The 23,363-nt window shown below is 41.4% G+C and overlaps 2 protein-coding genes across 8 annotated transcripts in view; one reads left to right on the top strand and one right to left on the bottom strand.

The window, feature by feature from the left end:
• Nucleotides 1–1,133: 1,133 nt before the first annotated feature.
• On the bottom strand, nucleotides 1,134–23,096 carry dcakd (dephospho-CoA kinase domain containing). Of its 6 annotated transcripts, none has more exons than XM_073070777.1 (5): nucleotides 22,959–23,096; nucleotides 13,392–13,507; nucleotides 9,895–10,098; nucleotides 8,343–8,430; nucleotides 1,134–4,833 (listed from the first exon to the last, which is right to left on the bottom strand). In XM_073070777.1, the coding sequence occupies exons 2-5, from the start codon at nucleotides 13,501–13,503 to the stop codon at nucleotides 4,548–4,550; spliced, it is 690 nt and encodes a 229-aa protein (XP_072926878.1). In that variant the 5' UTR covers nucleotides 13,504–13,507; nucleotides 22,959–23,096; the 3' UTR covers nucleotides 1,134–4,547. The 6 variants fall into 6 exon arrangements, with proteins under 6 accessions (XP_072926878.1, XP_072926877.1, XP_072926874.1 ...); XM_073070776.1 differs by lacking the exon at nucleotides 22,959–23,096 and adding an exon at nucleotides 22,798–22,908; XM_073070773.1 differs by lacking the exon at nucleotides 22,959–23,096 and adding an exon at nucleotides 22,516–22,775 and having other exon boundaries at nucleotides 13,392–13,542.
• Nucleotides 22,952–23,363, top strand: part of LOC140741075 (glycylpeptide N-tetradecanoyltransferase 1-like) — a 99,855-nt gene continuing 99,443 nt past the window's right edge. Inside the window, exon 1 of one of the 2 annotated variants that reach the window (XM_073070769.1) lies at nucleotides 22,952–23,087. In XM_073070769.1, the coding sequence (XP_072926870.1) occupies nucleotides 22,990–23,087 (98 nt within the window). In that variant the 5' untranslated portion in view covers nucleotides 22,952–22,989. Of the gene's footprint in view, nucleotides 23,123–23,363 lie in introns of both variants that reach the window. The other variant, XM_073070770.1, reaches the window with a different exon arrangement.

Raw genomic sequence — 23,363 nt, 5'->3', positions numbered from 1 at the left:
TTGGGACTGCTGCTTTTTACGATGTATGTCAATGGTTTGGACTATGGTATTAATGGATTTGTGGCTAAATTTGCCGATGATACAAAGCTGGATGGAGGAGTGAGTAGTGTTTTAGGAAACAGAGAGGCTTAGTTTAGAGGAATGGGCAAAGAAGTGGCAAATGAAATACAATGTTGGAAAGTGTATGGTCACTCACTTTGGTGGAAGAAATAAATGGGCAGACTATTATTTACATGGGGAGAGAAGGAGAGAATTCAAAATGCAGAGATGCAAAGGGACTTGGGAGTCCTTGTGCAGGATACCCTAAAGGTTAACCTCCAGGTTGAGTCGGTTGTGAAGAAGGCGAATCCAATGTTGGCATTCATTTCTAGAGGTATAGAATTCAAGAGCAGGAATGTGATGTTGAGGCTCTATAACGCACTCGTGAGACCACACTTGGAGTATTGTGTGTAGTTTTAGGCTCCTTACTTTAGAAAGGATATACTGACATTGGAGAGGGTTCAGAGAAGATTCATGAGAATAATTCCAGGACTGATAGGGTTACTGTATGAGGAACATCTGGCAGCTCTTGGGCTGTATTCCCTGGAGTTCAGGGGAATGAGGGGGGATCTCATAGAAACATTACAAATGTTAAAAGGCCTGAACAGATTAAATATGGCACAGTTATTTCCCATGGTAGGGGAGTCCAGGACAAGAGAGCACGACTTCAGGATTGAAGGACATCCATTTAGAACTGAGATGCGGAGAAATTACTTTAGTCAGAGGGTGGAAAATTTGTGGAATTTGTTGCCACAAGAGGCTGTGGAGGCCAAGTCATTGGGTGTATTTAAAGCAGAGATAGATGGGTTCTTGATTAGCCAGGGCATCAAAGGGTTGGGGTGAAAGCAGGGGAGTGGAGATGACTGAAAGAATTGCATCAGCCCATGATTGAATGGCAGAGCAGACACGATGGGCCAAATGGCCTACTTCTGCTCCTATATCTTATGGTCTTAAGATTTCCAGCATCTGCAGAATCTCGCATCTGTGTGCAAGATCACAATGAGATAGATTGTGAGGTCTGTCCATGAAAGATAATAGTTATACTTTAGATTTGCCAAAATATGGTAAACAAATAAGCTAAGAATGAACCATACTTATTGACATTTTTTTATTTCATTTTTGCTTGGAAAACATAACTGCTCTACATACAGTAATAAGATTCTGAAGAATCAGGCAATGCCTTACTGACACACCAAATGACAGAAAATGTCATATGTTATTAGTCTCACACTTTTTGAAGATTATACTCATACTGACACAAAATGTGGAAGACAGGTTCTTAAAGATTAGTGCTGGTGAAACTATCAGTTCAGCAAAGTAGAAAATAATTTCAACAGAACATTCAACCTTAACTAACATTGTTTTCAAACTAATTCAAAGACAATGTTGTTTTATTTATACCTGTTAGACACATTTACAAAGTTCAAGGAAAGCAACTCAATTACAAGCTTCCTATTTGAACAATTACACAGAATGCACATGTGGGAGTCTTATCCACATCTCTATATGCTCGGGGCATCTTGAGGCTTAAATTAGATGGACACAAAGTGAACCTTCATGGCACCAATGTTTGATTTTAATTTCTGTCATTTACCCTGAACTGAGAATGCAGCCAAAACTGAGGTGGCAAGGGCATTTACCTTCCCTGGCGGAGAGATTTCATTTGACTGTATTGCAACACAGGACACTCACTTTGGCCCCCAAATGAATTTTTATCTCATCTTCTCATGAACATTGAAACAAATTAGTACAATCTTATTATTCTGGAGCTACAAAATATTCTCAGAAAAAGTTGAGCACGCAAGTATGCAGCAATTTAGGCAATTTCACTTGCCAGTAAAATAGTAACAACTGTGCCAAACCCCTTAGATTGATAGTGGGATGCGGAGGAGGAAACAATTCTGTATTGAGTAATTTCCATTGCTGGCAGGAAAATACAATGAGTGCCTAAAGTGTATAGCAGCCTTCTCATCACCCCCACTCAATAGAATCTAGTCTGCACTCTATCACTGTTAAGGCTCAGCACGAGAATGGTTACTTGGTTGGGTGCATGACTGGAAAGCCATGACAATAGAAACTCAGTACTGTTTAAATGACATCTGCTCCTTTTGCAAATGTTGATAGAAGTATCTGGTCTTTGACGAGTGTAAACAATAGCATACTTGCAAACCACTTGACACTTCATCCAATCTTGATCGACAAAAAAAACAGCAGATTGGCAGCCTGTTTTGCACTTGCTCCATTATCACCATTGTTCAATTTTGCATCATATGTGTTTTCTTTGATGCAAGAAAGTTAGGTGGCAAAATACATATTGAATTGAATAAGAAATCAAAAAAAAAAGTCTTCAAGATTATCTCACATGGTAATTAGACTGCAAGTGGATGCTGCTACATTATGCAATGAAACCAATGGAATTGAACAAACTACTGGTCCCATATGTTTGTCACATTACTCTCCTTGATCAAGATGCCAAATCTGTCCCAGTGCCTAAGCCACGAAGAATATATTAACTACCAGCATGCACGCTCACCCACTTCACCTGCTCAGATAAAGTGATTCCAACATGCAGGACATTATTAAAAGAACAACGGTGGGGTTCCAACTATCCCAAGTCACAGCACTGAGCAATAGATACACTCTATCTTCATTATATGCATCTTCAGACTATGTGGATTCACAGTTATGCGAGGAACCTATTTCTACCAATGTCTCCTTATATGCATCCAAAACTCACAGTTATGCGAGGAGCACTGCCTTCCCGCCAACACAAGTCACTTGCGCACGCCTCACAGTCTCACTGTTGGGATGAGAAGCACCGCTTTCCCACCAATACAAGTCAGGTGTGCACGCCTCACAATCTCACTCCCGCCAGTCTCGCATTGGTTTTGGCAAGGTGTGGATGTGTGATCTTGCGCTTTTAAACTTTTGTTGGTTTTACCTATGGTGCAGTGATTTTTGTGCTTGAAATATTTAACTATGTCTCCTAAGCGTCCGATGTCATGTCCTGGGCCATCAGCCGAGCAGCAGAGAACTGCTTTAACACTTGAAAAAAAGTTGGAAATTATGAACAATGTGGCATCAGGTAAAGGTAACACAGCTCTGGGATGCTACTGCCGGGGACAGAATCTTGCCTTTAAAGTTCTTTTGTTGCTTGACAATGTGCCAGCCCATCCTGAACATTTGGACAGCATTCACCCTAACATAACAGTGCGTTTCCTGCCGCCTAACACAACATTGTTGATTCAACCACTCCACCAAGGTGTGATCCACATTCAAGGCATATTTTGCAGCATCTCTCAGATGCTGTAAGCAACAGATGATTTTGAAAATCCCGGGAGGTTACTAACAGTGAGGGAATGGTGGAAGTCGGAACACTTGGCACAAATGGTGATGGACATGGACCCAAGTTTAGAACGGAGTCAGCATTTCAGTTGTTCCCTGCCATCAACCCTTCTTCCCTACAAGCAAATTTATGCTGAAAAACAAAATGCTGACAACCCTCACCACTTTCTTCAAACCGGTGTCATCTCCTGCTGCCGGCAGTTCTAAGAGTTCTGAGTCTTCCTTCACCCCTTGCTGTGCTTGATATGATCCTGACGACTCACAACCATCCACCTCATCCATGGAAAGCTGCTCAACACCATAACAACCACTTATCTCCCGGAGCAAACACACCTGTCACTGTTGGTGAGTACTGTACACCCTAGTATGTTAACTTTCTATGATTTATTACGTTGAATATTACCTTAAATTGATTAAATATAATATGAATGTTGCATTGTGGTACTGCTTTTGTGTCGTATTGGAATGAAAATGTGAATAAATTAGATAAAACATATTTAGGAAGCCCTCTGGAACGCATCCCTATTTTCTCCATTTAAGTAATTATTCACATTACGTGTTGACTACGAGGAACGTATCCCCCGTAAATAACGAGGATAGGGTGTATGCTGATGTCACAACCCACACACCATATCACCTTGACTGCACCACATATTACTGAGGAAGAAACAGGTAATAGGACATCAGCTTTGTATAATGGCATTGGCCTAGTTTGGATTTACCTGTGACTCTTTACAGAAATATCAACAGTTTTGGGTATCTGCAGGGCACAGAGGACAACTTTCACAAACATTTCTCATGTGCTCACTCTGATTAAACATTGAAGTAAAGTGTATCCATGAATGAGTCCCTGATATTCAAATAAAGGCTATATACTTGGTTTAATGCTGTGGCCATCTCAATGCTCTGGAAATGTCATCACGAATGCTACAATTTAGTTCTGAGAAGTTGACAAAGCAGAAGACTGACTATTGATAATTTGCACGAGATCTCTTCAATCTCATATCAATGAAAGAGGAAGGAAGATAATGAAGAGAAATGTTTAAACCAAGATTGTTCACTAGCAGTACATCCATACCCTGTTTAATATTCCCACTTACATTCGGCCCATTTTGTGGTAAGACAAAATGTTTGTCCTGATTTGATCTTGTTCACAGCAGACCTTAAAAAATAAATTTTTTAATGAACATGTACAAAAGGCCGCCAAAAGCAGTAAGGGTGACCACAGCAAACAATCTTACTGCTAAAAAATCCATGGAGTCTTCAAGCTGAGAGTGCAGTTTGCAAACCTGCCGGTATGTACTGGCAGGATCCCCAGAGTTATCGATCACATGGTTTGCCAGCTTGCACTTCTGTTCCAATGGCATCTGAACACTAATGCGTTGCTCTGCTTCAGCCTGGATCAGGTTATTTCTCTTCATCAATCTGGTCAACTGGGCCTGAGGGTCACTATGGGAGGAAAAAAAACAATCATTTCTGTATATACAGCCAACTGTACACTCTTATGAGACTCCTCTAATGAAAAGTTAAATGAGAAGACTAAAATTTTTATGCAACAACCTGGAGGACGAGGATTTGTTGAAAAGTAATTTTCAGAAAATAATCCTGAAATTATTTTCAGAATTCAGAAAAGAATTCAGGGGCTGCACATTAGTGTAACAGTTAGCATAACATTTTATAACGTCAGTGATCAGTGTTCAATTCCTGCAACTGTCTGTAAGGAGTTTGTACATTCTCCCTGCGACCGTGTGGGTTTACTCCGGGTGCTCCAGTTTCCTCCCACATTCCAGAGATGTAGGGGTTAAGGTTAGTGAGTTGAGAGCATGCTACGTTGGCGCCAGAAGCACGATGACATATGCAGATCCTTCGATTGTGTTGGTTGTTGGCGCAAATGATACGTTTCTCTGTATGTTTCCATGTACATGTGACAAATAAAGAAGAAATTGTGCAGGCCTTTGCGGAGAATTTTTGCTTCATCTCCAGCTACAGATGAGGTTCCAGTGTTGCCTCACTGGAGAGTGATACCATTGTTTAAAAAGGATAGCAAAAGCAAGTCAAGAAACTGCAGGCCAGTGAGTCTGACATTAGTTGCTAGAGGAGATTCTGAAGAACAGGATCTGCCAACATTTGGTGAAGCAGGGTCTGATTCAAGACAATCAGTATTCTTTGAGGAGTTAATCAAGAGTTAGATGAAGGTAAAGCAGTGGACGTTTATGGACTTGAGCAAGACCTTTGACCAGGACCATGTCAGTCCGTGGCTTCCTCTTTTGCCATGAAGAGGCCACTTTCAGGGTGGGTGTGAAACACCTATTCCAACCTGATACCATGACATCAATTTTTCCTTCTGCTAAAATGTCACCCCCCTTCTCTCTTCTTCTATTCCCCACTCTGGCCTCTTACCTATTCTCACCTGCCTAACACCTCCCCTGGGTCCCCTCCTTCCCTTTCGCCTATGGACCACTCTCCTCTATCAAATTCCTTCTTCTCCAGCCTTTTCTTTCCTACCCACCTGGCTTCACCTATCACCTTCTAGCCATCCTCCTTCCCCTCTCCGTTCCTTTCCAGTCCCGAAACGTTTATTAATTTCCACAGACACTACCTGATTTGCTTAGTCCCTCCAACACTGTGTTGCCAGAGAAATATTAATTTTTTTTTAAAAAATCACACCCATTTCTTTTGGTTTCACACATACATGGCCATGCTTATCTTTGAGGGAACCTATTCTCTTTCTAGCTGCCCTTTTACTCTTGATCTACCTAGAGAATCTTTTGGGAGTTTTCCCCTACCTTCCCTGCCACATCTTTCTCATGTCCTCCTCCTCTCCACCCCCCCCCCCCCCCCACCAAGCTTCCCTCTGGCAAATGTGGCAGCCTTTCCCTTCACCCCAACAGGAACATGCAGGCCCTAAGCTCTTGACACTATGCTTTCCCTGCAAGCAATCCTGCCTAATCAACTACTGAAAGCTTGCACCTAATGGCTCCAAAATTTGCTCTGCTCCAGGTCAGAACCTTAGCTTGTGAACAGGATGCACCCTTCTCCACAACTATTTTATGGAGAATTATGGTCACTAATTTAAAACAGAATTATGGTACCCTGTCTCACAAGTCCCTCTATATATTGATAAAGCAAAAAATGTGAAGCTTTTGAAGTTTGCAGACGACACTACCGTCATCGGACTCATCCAGAACAGTGATGAGTCTGCATATCGACAGCAGGTGGACCAACTGGCGCTCTGGTGCAGTCGGAACAATCTGGAGCTGAACACGCTCAAGACAAAGGAGATGATAGTGGATTTCAGGAGACATCCCCCCGCTATGTCTCCCCTCACAGTCCTCAGCAGCCCTGTGTCCACCGTGGAGAACTTCAGGTTCCTGGGAACCACCATCTCTCAGGATCTGAAGTGGGAGCAGAACATCAGCTCCATCCTGAAGAAGGCCCAGCAGTGGATGTATTTCCTGCGGCTCTTGAGGAAATACGGTCTGCCTCAGGAATGTCTGCTGCAGTTCTACACTGCAGTCATTGAGTCTGTCCTGTGCACCTCCATCATTGTGTGGTTTAGAGCCGCCACCAAGCAGGATAGAACCAGACTACAGCGCACAGTGAGGACTGCCGAGCACATCATTGGAGCCTCCCTGCCCTCTATTGTGGACCTGTACTCTTCCAGGTTGAAGAAGAGGGCGGGGAACATCATAAAGGACTCCTCCCATCCTGCGCACGGACTGTTTGATCTGCTTCCGTCTGGTAGGCGCTTCAGATCCCTCCAGACTAAGACTAATAGGCACTGGAGAAGTTTTTTCCCTACTGCGGTCACTTTGCTGAACGGTTAACTGTCGGCTAACTATTACTTGGATTGCACTACCTGTATGTATAATCTATATTTTCATTTATATTTATCATTATTATTGTTATGAGCAGAGAGACAACATCTGCCGGAAGTAAATTCCTTGTATGTGCACAGGTACTTGGCGATTAAAGTCTGATTCTGATTCTGATTCCTTGGGATACATTTCACAAATTAGTTATAGAGGGAAACATATACCAAGCAAAGCAACTTCCTCTGCTGCAGGTTCCTAGGCCTCATTCTTAGCCGATTCATTTGATCTCTTCCATGAGGAAAATACCCAGAAAATTTGCACGGAAAATGGTGCATCTGACACAATACTGGAATACTGATAATTCTCACAGTATTACAAGAGTCAGTCCACAAACAATGTAATAAGTCAGGAGCAAAACAGAAAAAGCAATCCCCCCCACCCCTTTCAGACAAGATTTGTTTCTGAACCAACAATTGCCCTCAATTTCTTTTTCTCCCAAAGTGCAAAGGAGGTGCAAGAGAGTGGTTGCCAGTTGTCTATGTAGTCCTATACCTGAAGAAACTTTGTTTGAAACAGCTAAAATCTCTCCAACGTCAGGATAACATGCCAATCCCATCAGCTCCCTTTCACCCAGCTTTCACCCTGAATTAAAACTCTTGTTCTCAGTTACAGGAACTACCAGACCAAGAGTGAGGAACAGCAAGGTAATTTATCCAAGTAGCTAAACGAAGTTGGGGATCATAAGGAATTCAACATTCTTCAAATCTATGATCAATGAACAAAGTTGCATTTTACCAGGTGTTTCTATTACACTAAAGGCAGAAAATGCTGGAAAAATTCAGGAGTTCAGAAAACAAACAGTATTAATGTTTTAGGTCAGAGTGTCCTCAGTCCTGATTAGGGGTCTTTGACCTGAATCTCAACAGCTTCTTTTTCTGTACATATTATCCAGCCTGCAGAACTTTTCTAGCACTCTACTTTTATTGTAGGTATCCAACATCTGCAATTTTGTTTGGTCCCCAATTCCTTCTGGACCCCTTGCCTCTATACCAAATGAATCAGAGAACTTTACAAAGAAGTACAAACAATGCAGATAGCTGTCAATATCAAGACACTTGGCTTTGCAGCTTTACATAAACTTACCAGTAAACAACTATAGTATGCTTCATAAATTTAGCCACCTTATTTGTTTCAAACAAGAGTGGGACATCAAGAATAACATATCGGTACCCTGCAGAGATTTAAAAAAAAAGTTATACTCATGTATTGCACTAATTAAAATGAACCAATTTGTCAATTGAATGTCATCAGATAAGTGTCGCTTACTCTGCAGATTACATTTCTATGACGTGGGTAATCATATTCTCATGACCATGATTGTTCTTGACAAATTTTTCCTGCAGAAGTGGTTTGCCATTGCCTTCTTCAAGGCAGTGTCTTTACAAGACAGGGAACCCAGCCATTATCAATACTCTTCAGAGATTGTCTGCTTGGTGTCAGTGGTCGTATAACCAGGACTTGTGATCTGCACCAGTTGCTCATATGACCACCCACCACCTACTCCCATGGCTTCATGGAATTTCATTGCACTCTGAAGTATATTACAATAAACTAATCCAAATCTAAAATCAAAATTGGCTGGTGAATGGAAACTGGTTAAAATATGGCCTTTTCCACATTAGAACTATAGGTTCAAAACTGACTGTAGGTTACAAGTATCTTCTAGCTCTCTCTCTGCTACCAATTCTTATTGCCCATAATCTCCAATAACATTTAATTCATTGGAATTCTCCTGCCACTGAATCACCCCGTTTGGAAAAGTTAGAGAGTACCCCAGAAATAAGGTAATATCTATTGAAGTGGATAACAGAATGCATGTGCTTTGGAACCGGATTGCTGAATGGTAGTGAGTACACGTTGAGTAAATGTGATGACTTGCAATTGCTTCTGACAATGCAGCACTCCTTCACTCAGAGCATCAAGCTATTCTCAGATCTCTGGAGTAAGACTTGAAGCCACAACCTTTTGAGTTGAAGATGACATTACTATGAAATTAGCTATAGCTGATAATGTGGACATTTGCTGACACTGTCCAAGTCTACATAATCTAGTTTGTAGCATTATACAACACTTAGGAGCAAGTTGTGTAACTGAATACATTGGTGAGATCCAGAAGTCAAACCGACAAGTTATGCTAGGGCAGATCTATTAGTTTGAATGATAGCAGGTTTCCCCACCACTGCCACAGTAGATAAACTCATGCCAGTCACACTTCCACTTATCATAGTGAAAGACCAAACTGATTTCTAGTTGTGTTTAATACATACAAATTTTAAACTTGCAGCATATGTTGTGATCACATTGTGATTGTGATCTCCTGCAGTTGTTATGATGTCCAAAAGGAATACAATAATTTTCCAAACAACACATTCTCCTTAATTGCCCCTGGCTTTTGTCATCACTTCTTTGAGATCACATGGTTACAGGTGTAGGGGAGGGGGCGGGGAAGAAGCGGGTTAGAGAATAACATAATGATGAAAAAGAATTGTGGCTGAAGCAGAGATGCCAGATATTGTCTATTTTACTGACTGGCATTTTCTAGCTCTCAAAGGAACAAAATATAGATACATTCTTATGTATTTTACAGTACAAACTTAATACAAAGTTAAAATGTTGTTAACAGCTCACCACTTACCTTGAATAAAATATATAAAGACTTGTTTGAACAAGGCTCTGTGGATTGCTGGATGAGTGATGGAATTCAGGAGCAGCCGTTTCTCCCTGCTGGAGAAAATGATGCTGCCCAGTTTCTCCCTGTTGATGGTTCTGTCCTCCAGCAGGATCTCCTCACCAAAGGAACGCACTATTGCCCAGTACACAGGGGAGTCCAACTCAACAACTTACAGAAAATAAACACAGAGAACAAATCCATCACCTCAGAGGGACATGCATTTACACATACAAATAACTCAACGGCTATTGCCAGTGTTTTAAATCTGCACTAGGCTCCTATAATTCATCTTTATCAGATACATTTTTTTTTATTTCTTTCTCTCTTGAAGTGTTTATCCAATTTCAACTTTAACACATTTTTTCACCTCAGATTTTTTTTTACTCCTTCGGACTCTTGTATTCTAACCAGTCTATGCAGAAAAGCATTTCTCCTAAATTGCCTATCAGATTTTCTAGTGACAGTTTTGTACTTCTGTACCCCTCATACTGGTCTCACTCTCAAGTTTCTATGTTTACCATACAAATCCTTCCATAACATACAGGCCTCTTTCAGTTATCCCTTTGAGAATAGCACCTCAGCTTGTTAACCTTTCCTAAAACATTAAACTTTTTGGTTCCATAAACCTAATTTTGCATCTACCCTTGCCATTCTATTCTCTGCATAATAATATGGGAATTAGAAATATATACAGTAGTCCATCTAATCTAAACAATGTTTCTAAACATTTAATACAAAATCTCAGCTTCACAGTTCTCACTTGGCAAATAAACTAAAGTGTTCTGCTTGTATACTTCTTGTCAATCTGCTTTGCTATATATAGTGGCTTGGACAGCAATGCATTCATAAATTTCTGGTCTACCCTCGTTTCTCAGGGGGGCCTCCTTCTTCCAACTAAAACTGATTTAAAACATTATATTTCTCAATCACTCACTCTTCAAAATTACCTATGCAAACTTAAATATAGCCCAGAAATCAGTGTGCCAATTTAGATTTACAGGCCTTACATAAATCCGTAGTAAAAATAGGTGCATTTAACTCTATTTGTTTTCCCTGATCCTCCCTCAAATGTGGAATATCACCATAAGACATAGGAGCAGAATTAGGCCATTTGGCCCATCGAGTCTGCTCCACCATTCAATCACGGCTTATATATTTCCTCTCTCTCAGCCCCATACTCCCGCTTTCTCCTCATGATCTTTGACATCCTTATTAAAACCTATTAACTTCCGCTTTAAATATACCGAATGATTTAGCCAGATTCACCACCTTCTGGCTAAAGAAATTCCACCTCGTCAATTTGAAAGGGGATGCCTCTCTGTTGTGAGGTTGTGCTCTCTGGTCCTAGACTCTTCTACTAATGGAAGCATCCTCTCCACATCCACTTTATCTAGGCAATTCAATCTTTGATAGGTTTCACTGAAATCACCTCATTCTTTAAGATCCAGTGAGTACAGGCCCAGAGCCATCAAATGCTCCGTTAATCCTTTCATTCTCAGGGTCACTCTCATAAATCTCCTCTGCCAGCACATCCTTTCTCAGATACCAGGTCCAAAACTGTTCACAATACTCCAAATGTGGTCTGACCAATGCCTTATAAAGTCTCTGCGTTACATCCTTGCTTTTATATTCTAATCCTCTCGAAATGAATGCAAACATTGTATTTCCCTTCCTCACCACACACTCAATCTGCAAATTAACCTTTAGGGAATTCTGCACAAGGACTCTCGAGTCCCTTTGCACCTCAGAATTTTCAGTTCAATCCCCGTTTAGAAAATAGACTGTCTTTATTCCTTCCATCAAAGTGTATGATCATATACTTCCTGACACTATATTCCATCTGCCACTTCTTTGCTCACTCTCCTAATTTGTCTAAGTCCTCTACAGACTCCCAGCTTCCTCAATACTACCTGCCCCTCCACCTACCTTTGTATCATAAACCTGGCCACAAAGCCATCAATCTCATCGTCCAGATCATTAACGTATAACATGAAAAGTTGGGGAACCCTGCAGCACACCACTAGTCACCAGCAGCCAACCCAAAAAGGCCCCCTTTATTCCCACTCTTTGCCTTCTGCCAGAGAGCCAATCTTCTGTCATAATGTCTTTCCTTTAATAGTATGAGCTCGCATCTACTTTAGCAGACACGTGTGGAACCTTTTCAAAAGCCTTCTGAAAAATCCAAATAGACAACATCTACTGGCTCTCCTTTGTCTATCATGCCTGTTATTTCCTCAAAGAATTCCAACAGATTTGTCAGACAAGATTTTCCCTAATGAAACCATGCTGACTTTGGCTGTCTATCATGTACCTCCAAGTACCCCAAAACCTCATCCTTAATAATGGACTCCAACCACTGAAGTCAGGCTAAATGGCCTATGATTTCCTGTCTTTTGCCTCTCTCCCTTCTTAAGGAATGGAGTGACATTTGTGACTGTCCAGATGTCCGGAACCATTCCAGAACTTAGGCATTTCTTTATTTAAAGCTACAGCACAGTAACAGGCTCTTCCAGCCCAATGAGCCCACACCACCCAATTATACTCATGGATTTCATTCATAAATTAGAGTATTGAGTAGAAGAGTTGGGGTGTTATGTTAAAATTATATAAGACATGAGTATTGCATGCAGTTCTGGTCACCTACCTATAGGAATGATGGAAGTAAGATTGAAAGAGTACAGATAAAATTTACAAGGATGTTGTCAGGACTTGAGGACCTGTGATATAGGAGAAGGTTCATTAGGTTACGACACTATTCTCTGAATCATAGGAAATTGAGGGGAGATTTGAAAAAGGTACACAAAATTATGAGGGGTGTACAGAGGGCAAGTACAAGCAGTCCCCCCCCCCAAAAAATGAGGTTGGAAGAGAATTTAACTGGACATCATACAGTAAGTCAAGGGTAAAAGGTAAATATTTAAGGGGAACCTGAGGGGGGACATCTTCAGAAGGTGATGCAAGTGTGGCATGAGCTGCCAGTGGAACTAGTGGATGCTGTTTCGATTTCAACATTTAAGAGAAATTTGTATAAGTACATGGATGGGAGGGGTATGGAGGGAGATGGTCCAGGTGTACGCTAATGAAACTAGGCAAAATAATAGTTTGGCATGAACTAGATGGGTCAAAGGGCCTGTTTCTGTGCTGTAGTATTCTACGACTATGACTCCACTGTTGGCAGTTCATTATTCACAATGAAATGCGGTTGTGAATTCCCAATTAAGTCAAAACATGCTGTAGTTACAGGGACTACTTCAATTTTCATTGCTGTACTAGTTAATAGCAAATTCAAAGCACTAAATTCCTTCAACCAATTCAATACTGCACTAAATCAGAAAATAGAACAGTTATAAAATAACTATAAAAGAGAAACCATAATTTGTACATTTTGTACCAATATTGTAGAAACTGCGATTTTTAAATATACCATCACGAAGTAGGATCTCGAGATGCCCAAAACTTACCCTGTCTTGCTATCTGATCGGAATCTATAACAGGGCATCCAAGTTCACGAAACAAAGTAGCAACCGTGCTTTTCCCGGAGGCAATCCCTCCAGTCAGGCCAACCAGGAACATTCTTCTGAAATAAAAGCATGGGAAGGATGAGGTACTATTCTAAAAAAAAAGAGTACAAGGATGGGTTAGCTACATACTCTACAGGGTTGAAAACTTCCATAAACTGTGCATTAAGAATAAAATTATGGACCATGGCCGATGCTGGCAAGGGCAACATTTATTGCCATTGAGAAGATAACGCTTTGGGCACAGTGCTTGTGGTGAAAGTACTTCTATGGTCCTACTGGGGAAAGAGTTCCAGGATTTAGACTTGGCAATGATTTTTTTTAAAAAACTCTTTTCCAAGTTGGGATTCTGTGTGCCTTGCAAGGATTCGTGCAGGTACTTCTGTTACATTCTCATGTATTGATTGTCCTCTCACAAAGTTGAAGGTTTAGGAGCATCTGCGAAAGCCTTGGCAAATACCTTTTGTAAATTGTAATACTGGAGCCATTACTACTTCCACAGTTAACAAACAATTAAATAGATGTGTTTCTTAATTACTGTTGGAGTTGTTCTCATCTAGGCAGTGCTCAGTATTCCAATATCCTGTAGAGGTCCCATATTTCCTTAGAGCACAGATTCAACCTATCAACTCTATGCAAGCTCTTAAGAGTAAGTGTTTCCAACCTTTTTTATGCCAAGAACCAATACCACTAAGCAAGGGGGTCCATGGACCCAAGATTCGGAACCATTGTCTCAGGGCATTCCCATTAGTCCAATGCCCCTACCTTTTGCCACAAAAACTTATTTTCTCTTCTATGTCCATCCATTTCCCTTTGATTCTCCTATTAACCATCCCAGCTAGTTAATTCATAGATGCCAATTAATGAACCAGCATGACTTTGGGATGTGAGAGGAAACCAGAGCACCCAATAGAAACTCACACAGTCCATACTTACCGTATGTGACAACTCCACATAGACACCACCCAAGGTCAGGACTGAAACTAGGTCACAGACCTATGCCAATATGCTACCTCTATAACTTGCACCTGGAAAATTGCTGTTGATTTACTACTGATGCAATGTTAATAACAGTGTTAGAGTTATCTGTGGGTTTACCACATTTACATTTAGTAAACTACTTCGGCCATCAGTCTTCGGGTCGAAGTATAAATTGCAGATTTACTTTCGAGTGTAGCTCTGAACAATGGGTTCTTAAAAGCCATGAACCCCAGACCAGACAATGGTGTTTAAAATTCATTTGGATGTCTCTGGTGTGGGTGCGAATTGGGAAGTGTGAAGTTTTTATGTAGTTTCAAAGAAAGCATTGTAGATACATTGTAAATATACAGTTGTCCTTTGATGTTTGGCACATAAAATATCAAAACCCACACTGGGCCAGGCAGACCTTTCGACCAAAATCATCTCTATATGATACCTGCTGCACCTTGTTTTATTGAATAAAGAAGCTGCTTCATATCTACCAGCACTTTTCTCTGGTGATTTCATTCACGCAAGAACATCTGGGGTCAGAAGTGGGATACCTTCGTGCAACCCATTGTCAGTACATACTCTGCAGTCTTAAGTATATGCTGTTTAACCGGTACCCGTCATTTATATGTTGCATGGTGTAGGAATTTATGTAGAGATATTTCAGATTCTGAGTTTTACCCATATATATCTGTTGGGATGGCACCTATTGAGGTCAGACAATATCAGGTTGAGAACCCTGATGATCCAAGGCAGCCCTTAACTCTGATTATGACCATTCATAAGCCCTTCACCCCAAGGGAGAAACAGGGTATTTTGTCAGAGTTGCCCTCACTTAAAGTCACATGAGGGAATTCGGAATTCTGGTGCAAGCTCGAGGAAATGGTCGAAATTCACCAGATACACCCCAAAAATGTACATCTGTTGGTAAAAGCGAAATGCCAGAGAAATATGTGGGATAGTATAGCCCAGGGGGTGCAGGATGGTACATGGGCAACTACCGGGAGCGCTAGTAATGAAGAAAGATATTGCTCTTTTAAAGGGGAAGTGAGGAAGCGATTTGGGGGAGGCGAGTAGCTGGGAACAACAATGGCAGTGATTCAAAGATGAGACAGGGCTGTTGAGACAGGCATGGATTATGCAGAACGTAAATATTGAGCATTTGAGGAGTAGACAATTCAGGGAGGGACGACCCAGTCTTTCTGAAAATGCTGAAGGAAAGCCCGAGCTCAACCTACCAGGAATTTTAGATTTAGGGAGAGCAGTGGGGTCGACCTACTCTGCGATAGTTTCATGGGCCGTGAGACAGACCAAAGAAAGTGCAAGAGAAATCGTAAAGTGGCTATAGTGGGTGCAGCTGCTGTGATGTTTGTTGTGTGCTGGCAGCCAGGGCACGAAGTAAGGAACTGCTGAAATTGATGTGGGAGGGTAAAGGAGTTGATATGCTACAGCTGTGGTCTATCAGGACACGGTTGGAGGCAGTGTCCAAAAAACTGGAAAGAAAAACAGGTGAAAGTCACAGCAGACATGCACTCTCTCACCCCATCAGCACCCAGTCTGACCAATCTGACTGTCAATCGGATCAAAGAGCAGGTGAAGACAGCTTTTAGGACAGAAAAGATGTGGCAGCGGTCCCCACTGCCAGTGCTGGTGATCTACAGATGTACACAACAGTATTGTTATGGGGGCAGCAATGCAATACATTAGCTGACAGGGGCATCGGTATCGTTAACTGACCCACTTGCCAACAACCGGACAGGATATCCTCTTGCCAACAACCGGACAAGATATTTATATTACAGGTGTAAGAGGAAGAACAGTGAAAGCAGAAAGAAGCGAGTCAAAAAGACACAAAATCGGCAGAGTACAGCTTCCAGTGTATTTCTGGGTTTGTCCAAAAAAAAGGGTACAATCCTTGGACTAGACATCCTAAGGGAAGCAGGGGCCATTATAGATTCAGGAAAGGGAGAAATAATATGGACAAGTTTTCTGCCCCTGACAAGTACAATGAACAGAGAACGCGACATGGCCAGTGTAGCCACACTGACAGCTGTTCAGGGGATCCTCAGAGAAACTGCGTCAACTACCAAATCACCTGCCTATATGGCCTGTAAAGAAGCCCGATGGATCATATCGATTAACAACAGACTATGCCACCCTTAATAACACACCAAGACTGCATCTCATTGTGGCAAACCCAGCAACAATCCTGAATGGCCTGTCTTTAGAACAAAGTTTTTTTCAGTCCTGGATATCGCCAATGGATTTTGGGGTCTCTCTTTAGCACCTTGCCTTCACCCTAAGTGGACAGCAGTATACATTGGCCAGACTCCCTCAATAGCCCAGCCATTTTTCATAAGGTATGGGAACTGTACCTCCCTTAATCGCAGGACTCTGCAGAGAGTGGTGCAGACAGCCCAGCACATCTGTAGTTGTGAGCTTCCCCACTATTCAGGACATCTACAAGGACAGGTGTGTAAAAAGGACCCGTAGGATCATTGGGGACCCGAGTCACCCCAACCACAAACTGTTCCAGCTGCTACCATCTGGGAAGCAGTACTGCAGCATAAAAGCCAGGACCAACAGGCTGCGGGACAGTTTCTTCCACCAGACCATCAGACTGCTTAACTCATGCCGATTTGAGTGTATCTCTATGTTACATTGACTGTTCTATTTATTATAAATTACTATAATTGCACATTTAGACAGAGACATAACAAAGATTTTTACTCATGTATGTGAAGGATGTAAGAAATAAAGTCAATTCTAATTCAATGCCAGTAGTCCTCCAGCACACTAGGAACTTTACAACCCAAACTGGGGTTGTCATGTCCAATTACTATGTAGGAATAGTTGTTAGAAAATGCCATGTAACTACATTTGAGGGGGGACAGGATAAGGATGGGGAGGGGTGTATCTCCTGGTTAAATAGCTCTACAAAACTGTGTATGCTCAAGGTTCAGAACCAAAACCTTAGGAGAACGAGGCAAAAACATTTGTAGGAGGAAGAAATATTCCTAAATACAAGATCCACTGTGGAGGTGTTGTGTTACAAAGCAGCAATTCAATGAAATTCCTATCAAATTATAATAATCATTACAGGAAACAAAAAGCAAGTTTTGTTTCTGCAAAAGGTACATGTCCTTGGAGTACTGTAGTTAGAACGGTTCGCTGAACTATAAGATTACCAAGTGAGATCATCTGAGTTTGATGTTGGTTGTGCTGTTACAACCAAGATCAACCAATTGCTAGATTGTGAGAGTTGGAGGGAGGGAAAATAAGAAATTACATCAGTCCGGGTCTCAGCTGTTGGTGACAGCTCACAAGGCAGTCCTTAAGAGTTCTGCTCTGCTAGAGGTGAAGACTTTCAAATAATGCATTCAGCAATACATGGCCCACACTCAGATGTACTTAAAAACAGAAAAAACCTTTCCACAAATCTCTTAACCAACATCACTAAATCAGATTACTTTGTTATCATCATTACTGGCTGCAGCACCACAGTATGCACAAGTAGGTTATTGCTTTTCTAATAATACAACAGCTAAATACATTTTTTAAAACTTTTTTTTTATTGTAAAGCACACTAAAACATCAATAAAATGTGAAAGGTGTCCATAAATGCAAGTTTTTCCTTTTACTCTCATAGTCCAGCAGCACGTATTTATTGGGGCAATAAAGAACAGCAAGTAGAGAAAAAAAAGACACAAAATGCTTTGCCTGAATTGATCAAGATTGATGAAACAGATGCTACCAGAATTATGCTTTCATTATCATTAGACAATCCCCTCATGGTCCATTACATAACAGTCTTGATTAGTCTCCTCAAGAATTACACCAAATACAACGCACGACTCATTAGGATCATCAGGAAAGGCTGCAAACATGATTAACAGATCAGGCTATATGCAGAAAATAACTTAAAAATTGATGAATAAATCAGCTGCAAAATCAATAGAGATGTTCAGTTAATACGCTAACAAGTTTGCTGGGAGAATGTCACAAGAAGATAAATTCATATCTGAGCTGTGGTGTCTGATCTTAGGAAATGCTGGAGCTGGGAAGTACGTAGGGAACATCCAGAAACACAGTGTGCTTTGTGAGCAGTAGAGTCCTTTCACAAAATGCATCTGTGCAACTTAACAAGATGGTCTATTACCCCAGAGTATGGGACAATACCATCTTTTAATCAAAGTTATCTTATAACTTTATCTTGAAGTAGGGTCTCGCCCAAATCGTCAACTGTTCATTCACTTCCATAGATCTGCTGACCTGCTGAATTCCTCCAGCAATTTGGGTTTTGCTCTGGGTTTCCAGATCTGCATAATGTCTCATGTTTATAAAGTTATTTTAAATAGAAATGGCATTATCTTGATGATCGTATCACTGTCATCAGGAGCAGCAAAGCAGGTTTGGCAAGACAAACCAAATGCTTAAAACAGTCAGAGCTCTTCTAATCGCAAAGCTGAGCTGAAGTCACGTAATGCACACCTGATCCTGATTCATTTGTATTTACCTTTTCTTTGATGACACTTATACAACACAGCAGTGTTGTGTAGTGTTCAACTCTGTCCTTTGTAATTGCTATCATGAATGCTGCAAGCCTTCAGGTAAGCAAGTCTGTGTGCCTTTCCTCACACTTCCTTTGCAGCTCTCAATTTGCTCTAGTAATTGTACGGTAGATCTTTTATTCAATCATTTTTCCCCAGTTTTTGTAGAAAGGGCCAATAGTAATTCCCCATACTTAATAGCCTGTTGAGTAGTATTCCAGAATTTAGATCCAGTGATCATGATGGAACAGCAAGCCAGGATGGCATGGGACATGGATGTGAACTACTATGGTAGTGTTTCTTGACACATTTTGCAAATCCTGACCAGCACAGTGCAGCATATTAACCAAAAGCCTAATCCAGGGGACCCCTACCATTAACCAAAGGGTCTGTGGATCCCAGGTTGAGAACCCCTGGCCTAATTCAAGCCCTACACCAAGTTGTTGAGAGTTGACACTAATACATGAACGTATACCAATTAATCTCAGCCCTCCAAGTATGGGTGAAATGGTTTCACTGCCTTCAAAGTAAGCTTCTAAGTAAAAGTTAAGGTGTTAGAATATTACGTATATAAATAACATTTGACACCCCTGTGATTATATCTCAATGATACTGACAAGAGCTGTGCCTAAACTGACCAATATACTTGTCAATTTTTATAGTGTATTTGCATATGTCTTTCACACAAATATTCTTTACATCTGCTAATCTCCCATGATTTCAGGACAATATTACACCATAGCTTACAGCCTACTGCATCAAAACCTCAGGTTTCTTTCAGTTTTTTTTTAAACCTTCTCCGTGTTCATCAGGGTTATCAATGGTAGAGGAGAGCAACCTTCAGTTTCCCCAAGTGATAGAATCATTTAGATCAAAGTAAAGCTTCTGTTTTGCACAATACTCTAAGAAAACTGCTAGACTCCTAACATCTGGCAGTTTTCAGCTGCCCAAAATGAGCCATAACCTGGAAATTACATGAACAATTAGATTTATCAGATCCAAGTGATGCTAAAACAAAAGGCCAGGATTATAATATTAAACAACTGCTGACAGCTAACATAGAAGTCAGCTTTCCCATGATTCTCCCTGCCCAAATACACATCTGCAAATGTTCTTTTTTTCTATATAAAAAATTGCCTTAGTTTATAATGTCAATAAAATGTTAGTATTTATGGTATTTTATCATCTTTGTGCATTTACCTTCATATACGTGGTCTCTGACTCTTCCCTTTTCTGCATCTCTCCATCTCAAGAGTTAACCAGCCACCAACAGCCACTACAAGTCCATGGACTGCCACACTGATTACCATTCCTCCCACCCAACCTCATGGAAGGATTTCATTCCATTCTCTCAGATCCTTAGATGATGAAATATTCTGCACAGACACTTTTGAAATGTTTTCTGTACCTTTGAATGCCTATCATAGTGAACAGAACATTTAACTGCACTTCCCACACCTCTGCCCTCCCCCTTCTACTGGGCAGCAAGAAGAGTTCCACAATCCTTGCCTTTCACCATTAGTCTCCGCCTTCAACAGATGATAGGACTTTCAAGTCAAACCACACAGCAATCCTCCAATTTAACCTTAGCCTAATCATAGGACAATTTACAATGACCAATTAACCTACTAACCGGTATGTCTTTGAACTGCGGGAGGAAACTGGAGCACCCGGAAGAAACCCATGAATTCCACAGAGAGGATGTACAGGATCCTTATAGATGACATCGGAATTGAACTCCGACACCCCAAGCCGTAATAGCGTCAAATTAACCTCTACACTGCTGTGGCACCCTATATCCCATAATTTCCACCAGCAGACACACATTCCTATCCACTCCCCTTTCAGTATTTCAAAGGGATCACTTCCTTTGCTACTCCCTAGACCAGTCTGCCACTCCCACCTACTAAAAACGGTCATATGGCACTTTCCCCTGCAACTGCAGGGGGTGCAAGCCCCCATCATTCCATCTCTTCCCACTATCCAGGGATCCAAACTGACTTTGCAGTTCACTTGCACTTTGAATTATTTGGTATTCACAATTGTGTGATCAACCTACACTCAATCCAAAGGAGTGACTCTGCTACCAACAGTCTCACTCTGTGGTCTCCTGTAGTGCTACAAGGCTTAATGCAAACTTGAGAAACAATCACCTGCTTTTTCCATCTAGGTATGTTATAGGTGCAGGACTCAAAATTGAATTCACAAACTTTAGGTAACTCACTCTTTGTATACATCAAGGCTGGCAATTTTGGTCCTAATAAAGGGTCTTGACTCAACCATCAAGTGTCCATTCCCTCCGAAGTCGCTGCCTGACCTGCTGAGTTCCTCCAGCATTTTGCGTGTGCTCCAGACTTCCATCATTTGCAGAATCTCTTGTGTCAATGGCAATCTTTGTCTGCCATCCTATTTTTCCACGTTGATTTGTACATTTTGCCAATAGGCCAGACTATACAACCTTACAGAGACTTCACAAAATCAGCAACATATTATACAGACTTCCACATCATCTTACTTTGGAGAATTTCCCTTTGTTCCACCGTTGCCCTCCCACACCTTCTGGCTATCCAGACTAATTTGGTTCTCTCTTTGATGAGGGTCTCAGACCTGAAATATTAGCTACTTCTCTTCAAAGTAGAAAGTAAATTTATTATCAAAGTACGTATATATCACCACATACAACCTTGCGATTCATTTTCTTACAGGCATTTATAGGGTAAAAGAGAACTACAATATATGAAAAAGTATAAAGGCTGAAACTGCTGATGTGTAAAAGAGAACCTGCAAAAAAATTGATATTACCCTGACAGTGCCTGATCTGAGTTTTCCCAATATACTGTGCTTGTTTTTATTTCAAGTTGCCTGCATCTACATTTTTTGAGATTTTCCATTAATCGTGGTATAGTCCAAAAATCCAGATAATGGTTATCACTGCAGACGTAAATGACAAATGAAAACCTATTGCTAAAATCGATAAAGCTAACTGCAAGTGCCTAGAATGTTTGATCCCCGATTTTTTGCTATGTCAGGGTGGAAACCTTTGTACTTAGTCTTGTGCCTACGTCAAACGGCCTACGGTTCCTATTGCTGAATGCTGTCGAGTAAAAATTTAAGCTCAGCGATAATACCTCCATGGCATGGCCTTAGCCAGTCATTGCACTGGGTGGCAGTTTCCATTTATGCAACACTTTTTATACATGTCCCACGGTACTTCAGAAGAGTGTTAAAAAAAGCTGACGCCAATCCAAGCAAGGTAATATCAATGTACATAAGCAAAGGTTTTATCAACAGAATCTTAAAAGTTTAGAGAGGACAATTGAAGAATTTATTGCCCAAGCAGCTGAAAGCACGGCCACCAATAATGCAGTGATTAAATTCGCCGATGAGCAAGAGACGAGAACTACAGGAGCGCAATCAATTTGCCATTGGAAAAATGCGGAGATGGAAGAGTCCTGGGGCAGCCACCCTCGGTGTGGTCTGATAATACACCCACATGCCCATTCCGGATGAACTCTACACACTCAGTAAGACCGATCGTCACTACTCACTTTCATTGGGTTCCGGCCCACCTTCCCCAGACCAAACTCTATTCACCGTATGTTGCAACATCGCGCACTGCAAACGGGCAACCAATCACTGCGGGTGTTATTCAGTTCCTGGCAGCCGGTTACCAAGTAGGATTCGAGGCCCGCAACGATCACATGAACATAAATGTTCCGCGTCTGCTAAGGTGGACCAAGCCTAACAACACGTTAATAACAATGTATTACACCACATATTTAAAAGAGGTCATAATTAATTTATCCCGCAAATGACTGCATCCAGCCTACATTTTAGTGTATGTTGTTCTTGGAGGACAACCGAACTACAATCCCAGCACACCCTCTACCGATTGCCAATCACATTTTGCACGGCTGCGTAACTTCTAACCAATCCGCGAACTGATTACTCTGTAGTAAGGAGAAGGTGGTTTCAACCAATAGAGACCGACTTTGTTGCGTGATTCGCTTTCCTCCTGAATCATGGCAGACGATGATGAGACAGCAACAAAAGAAGCTGAAGAGCACGATGTATGCGGCAGCGATTGTGAGAATGAAGAGGACGATGCACATGGCAAAGAGTATGTTACATCCCCACTAACTGCTTGGAACTGAGGTAGACGCCAGTTTAATCGCAACCGGCGAAACGGCGTTCGCACGCCTCACACTTTAACACGGCAGCGCGGGTCCCACCTCCGGACACCGGCAATTGGCTAATTCGTCCGATTGGCACCTCTTGTGGGCGGAAACTCGTAGTACGTTCAGTGCCTGTTGGCTGGTTGTCACGTCTATCATGGCGTTAAGCTTCCGCCATTGAGGGTTCCAAGGAAAGGCGTGGGTTTTAGGGTGTAGTTCTT

Source organism: Hemitrygon akajei, chromosome 18 (assembly GCF_048418815.1).
Source record: "Hemitrygon akajei chromosome 18, sHemAka1.3, whole genome shotgun sequence".
In the NCBI taxonomy this organism is placed as follows: domain Eukaryota; kingdom Metazoa; phylum Chordata; class Chondrichthyes; order Myliobatiformes; family Dasyatidae; genus Hemitrygon; species Hemitrygon akajei.
Note: the sequence above shows the minus strand (reverse complement) of the source record. Positions and strands in the feature narration are given on the sequence as shown.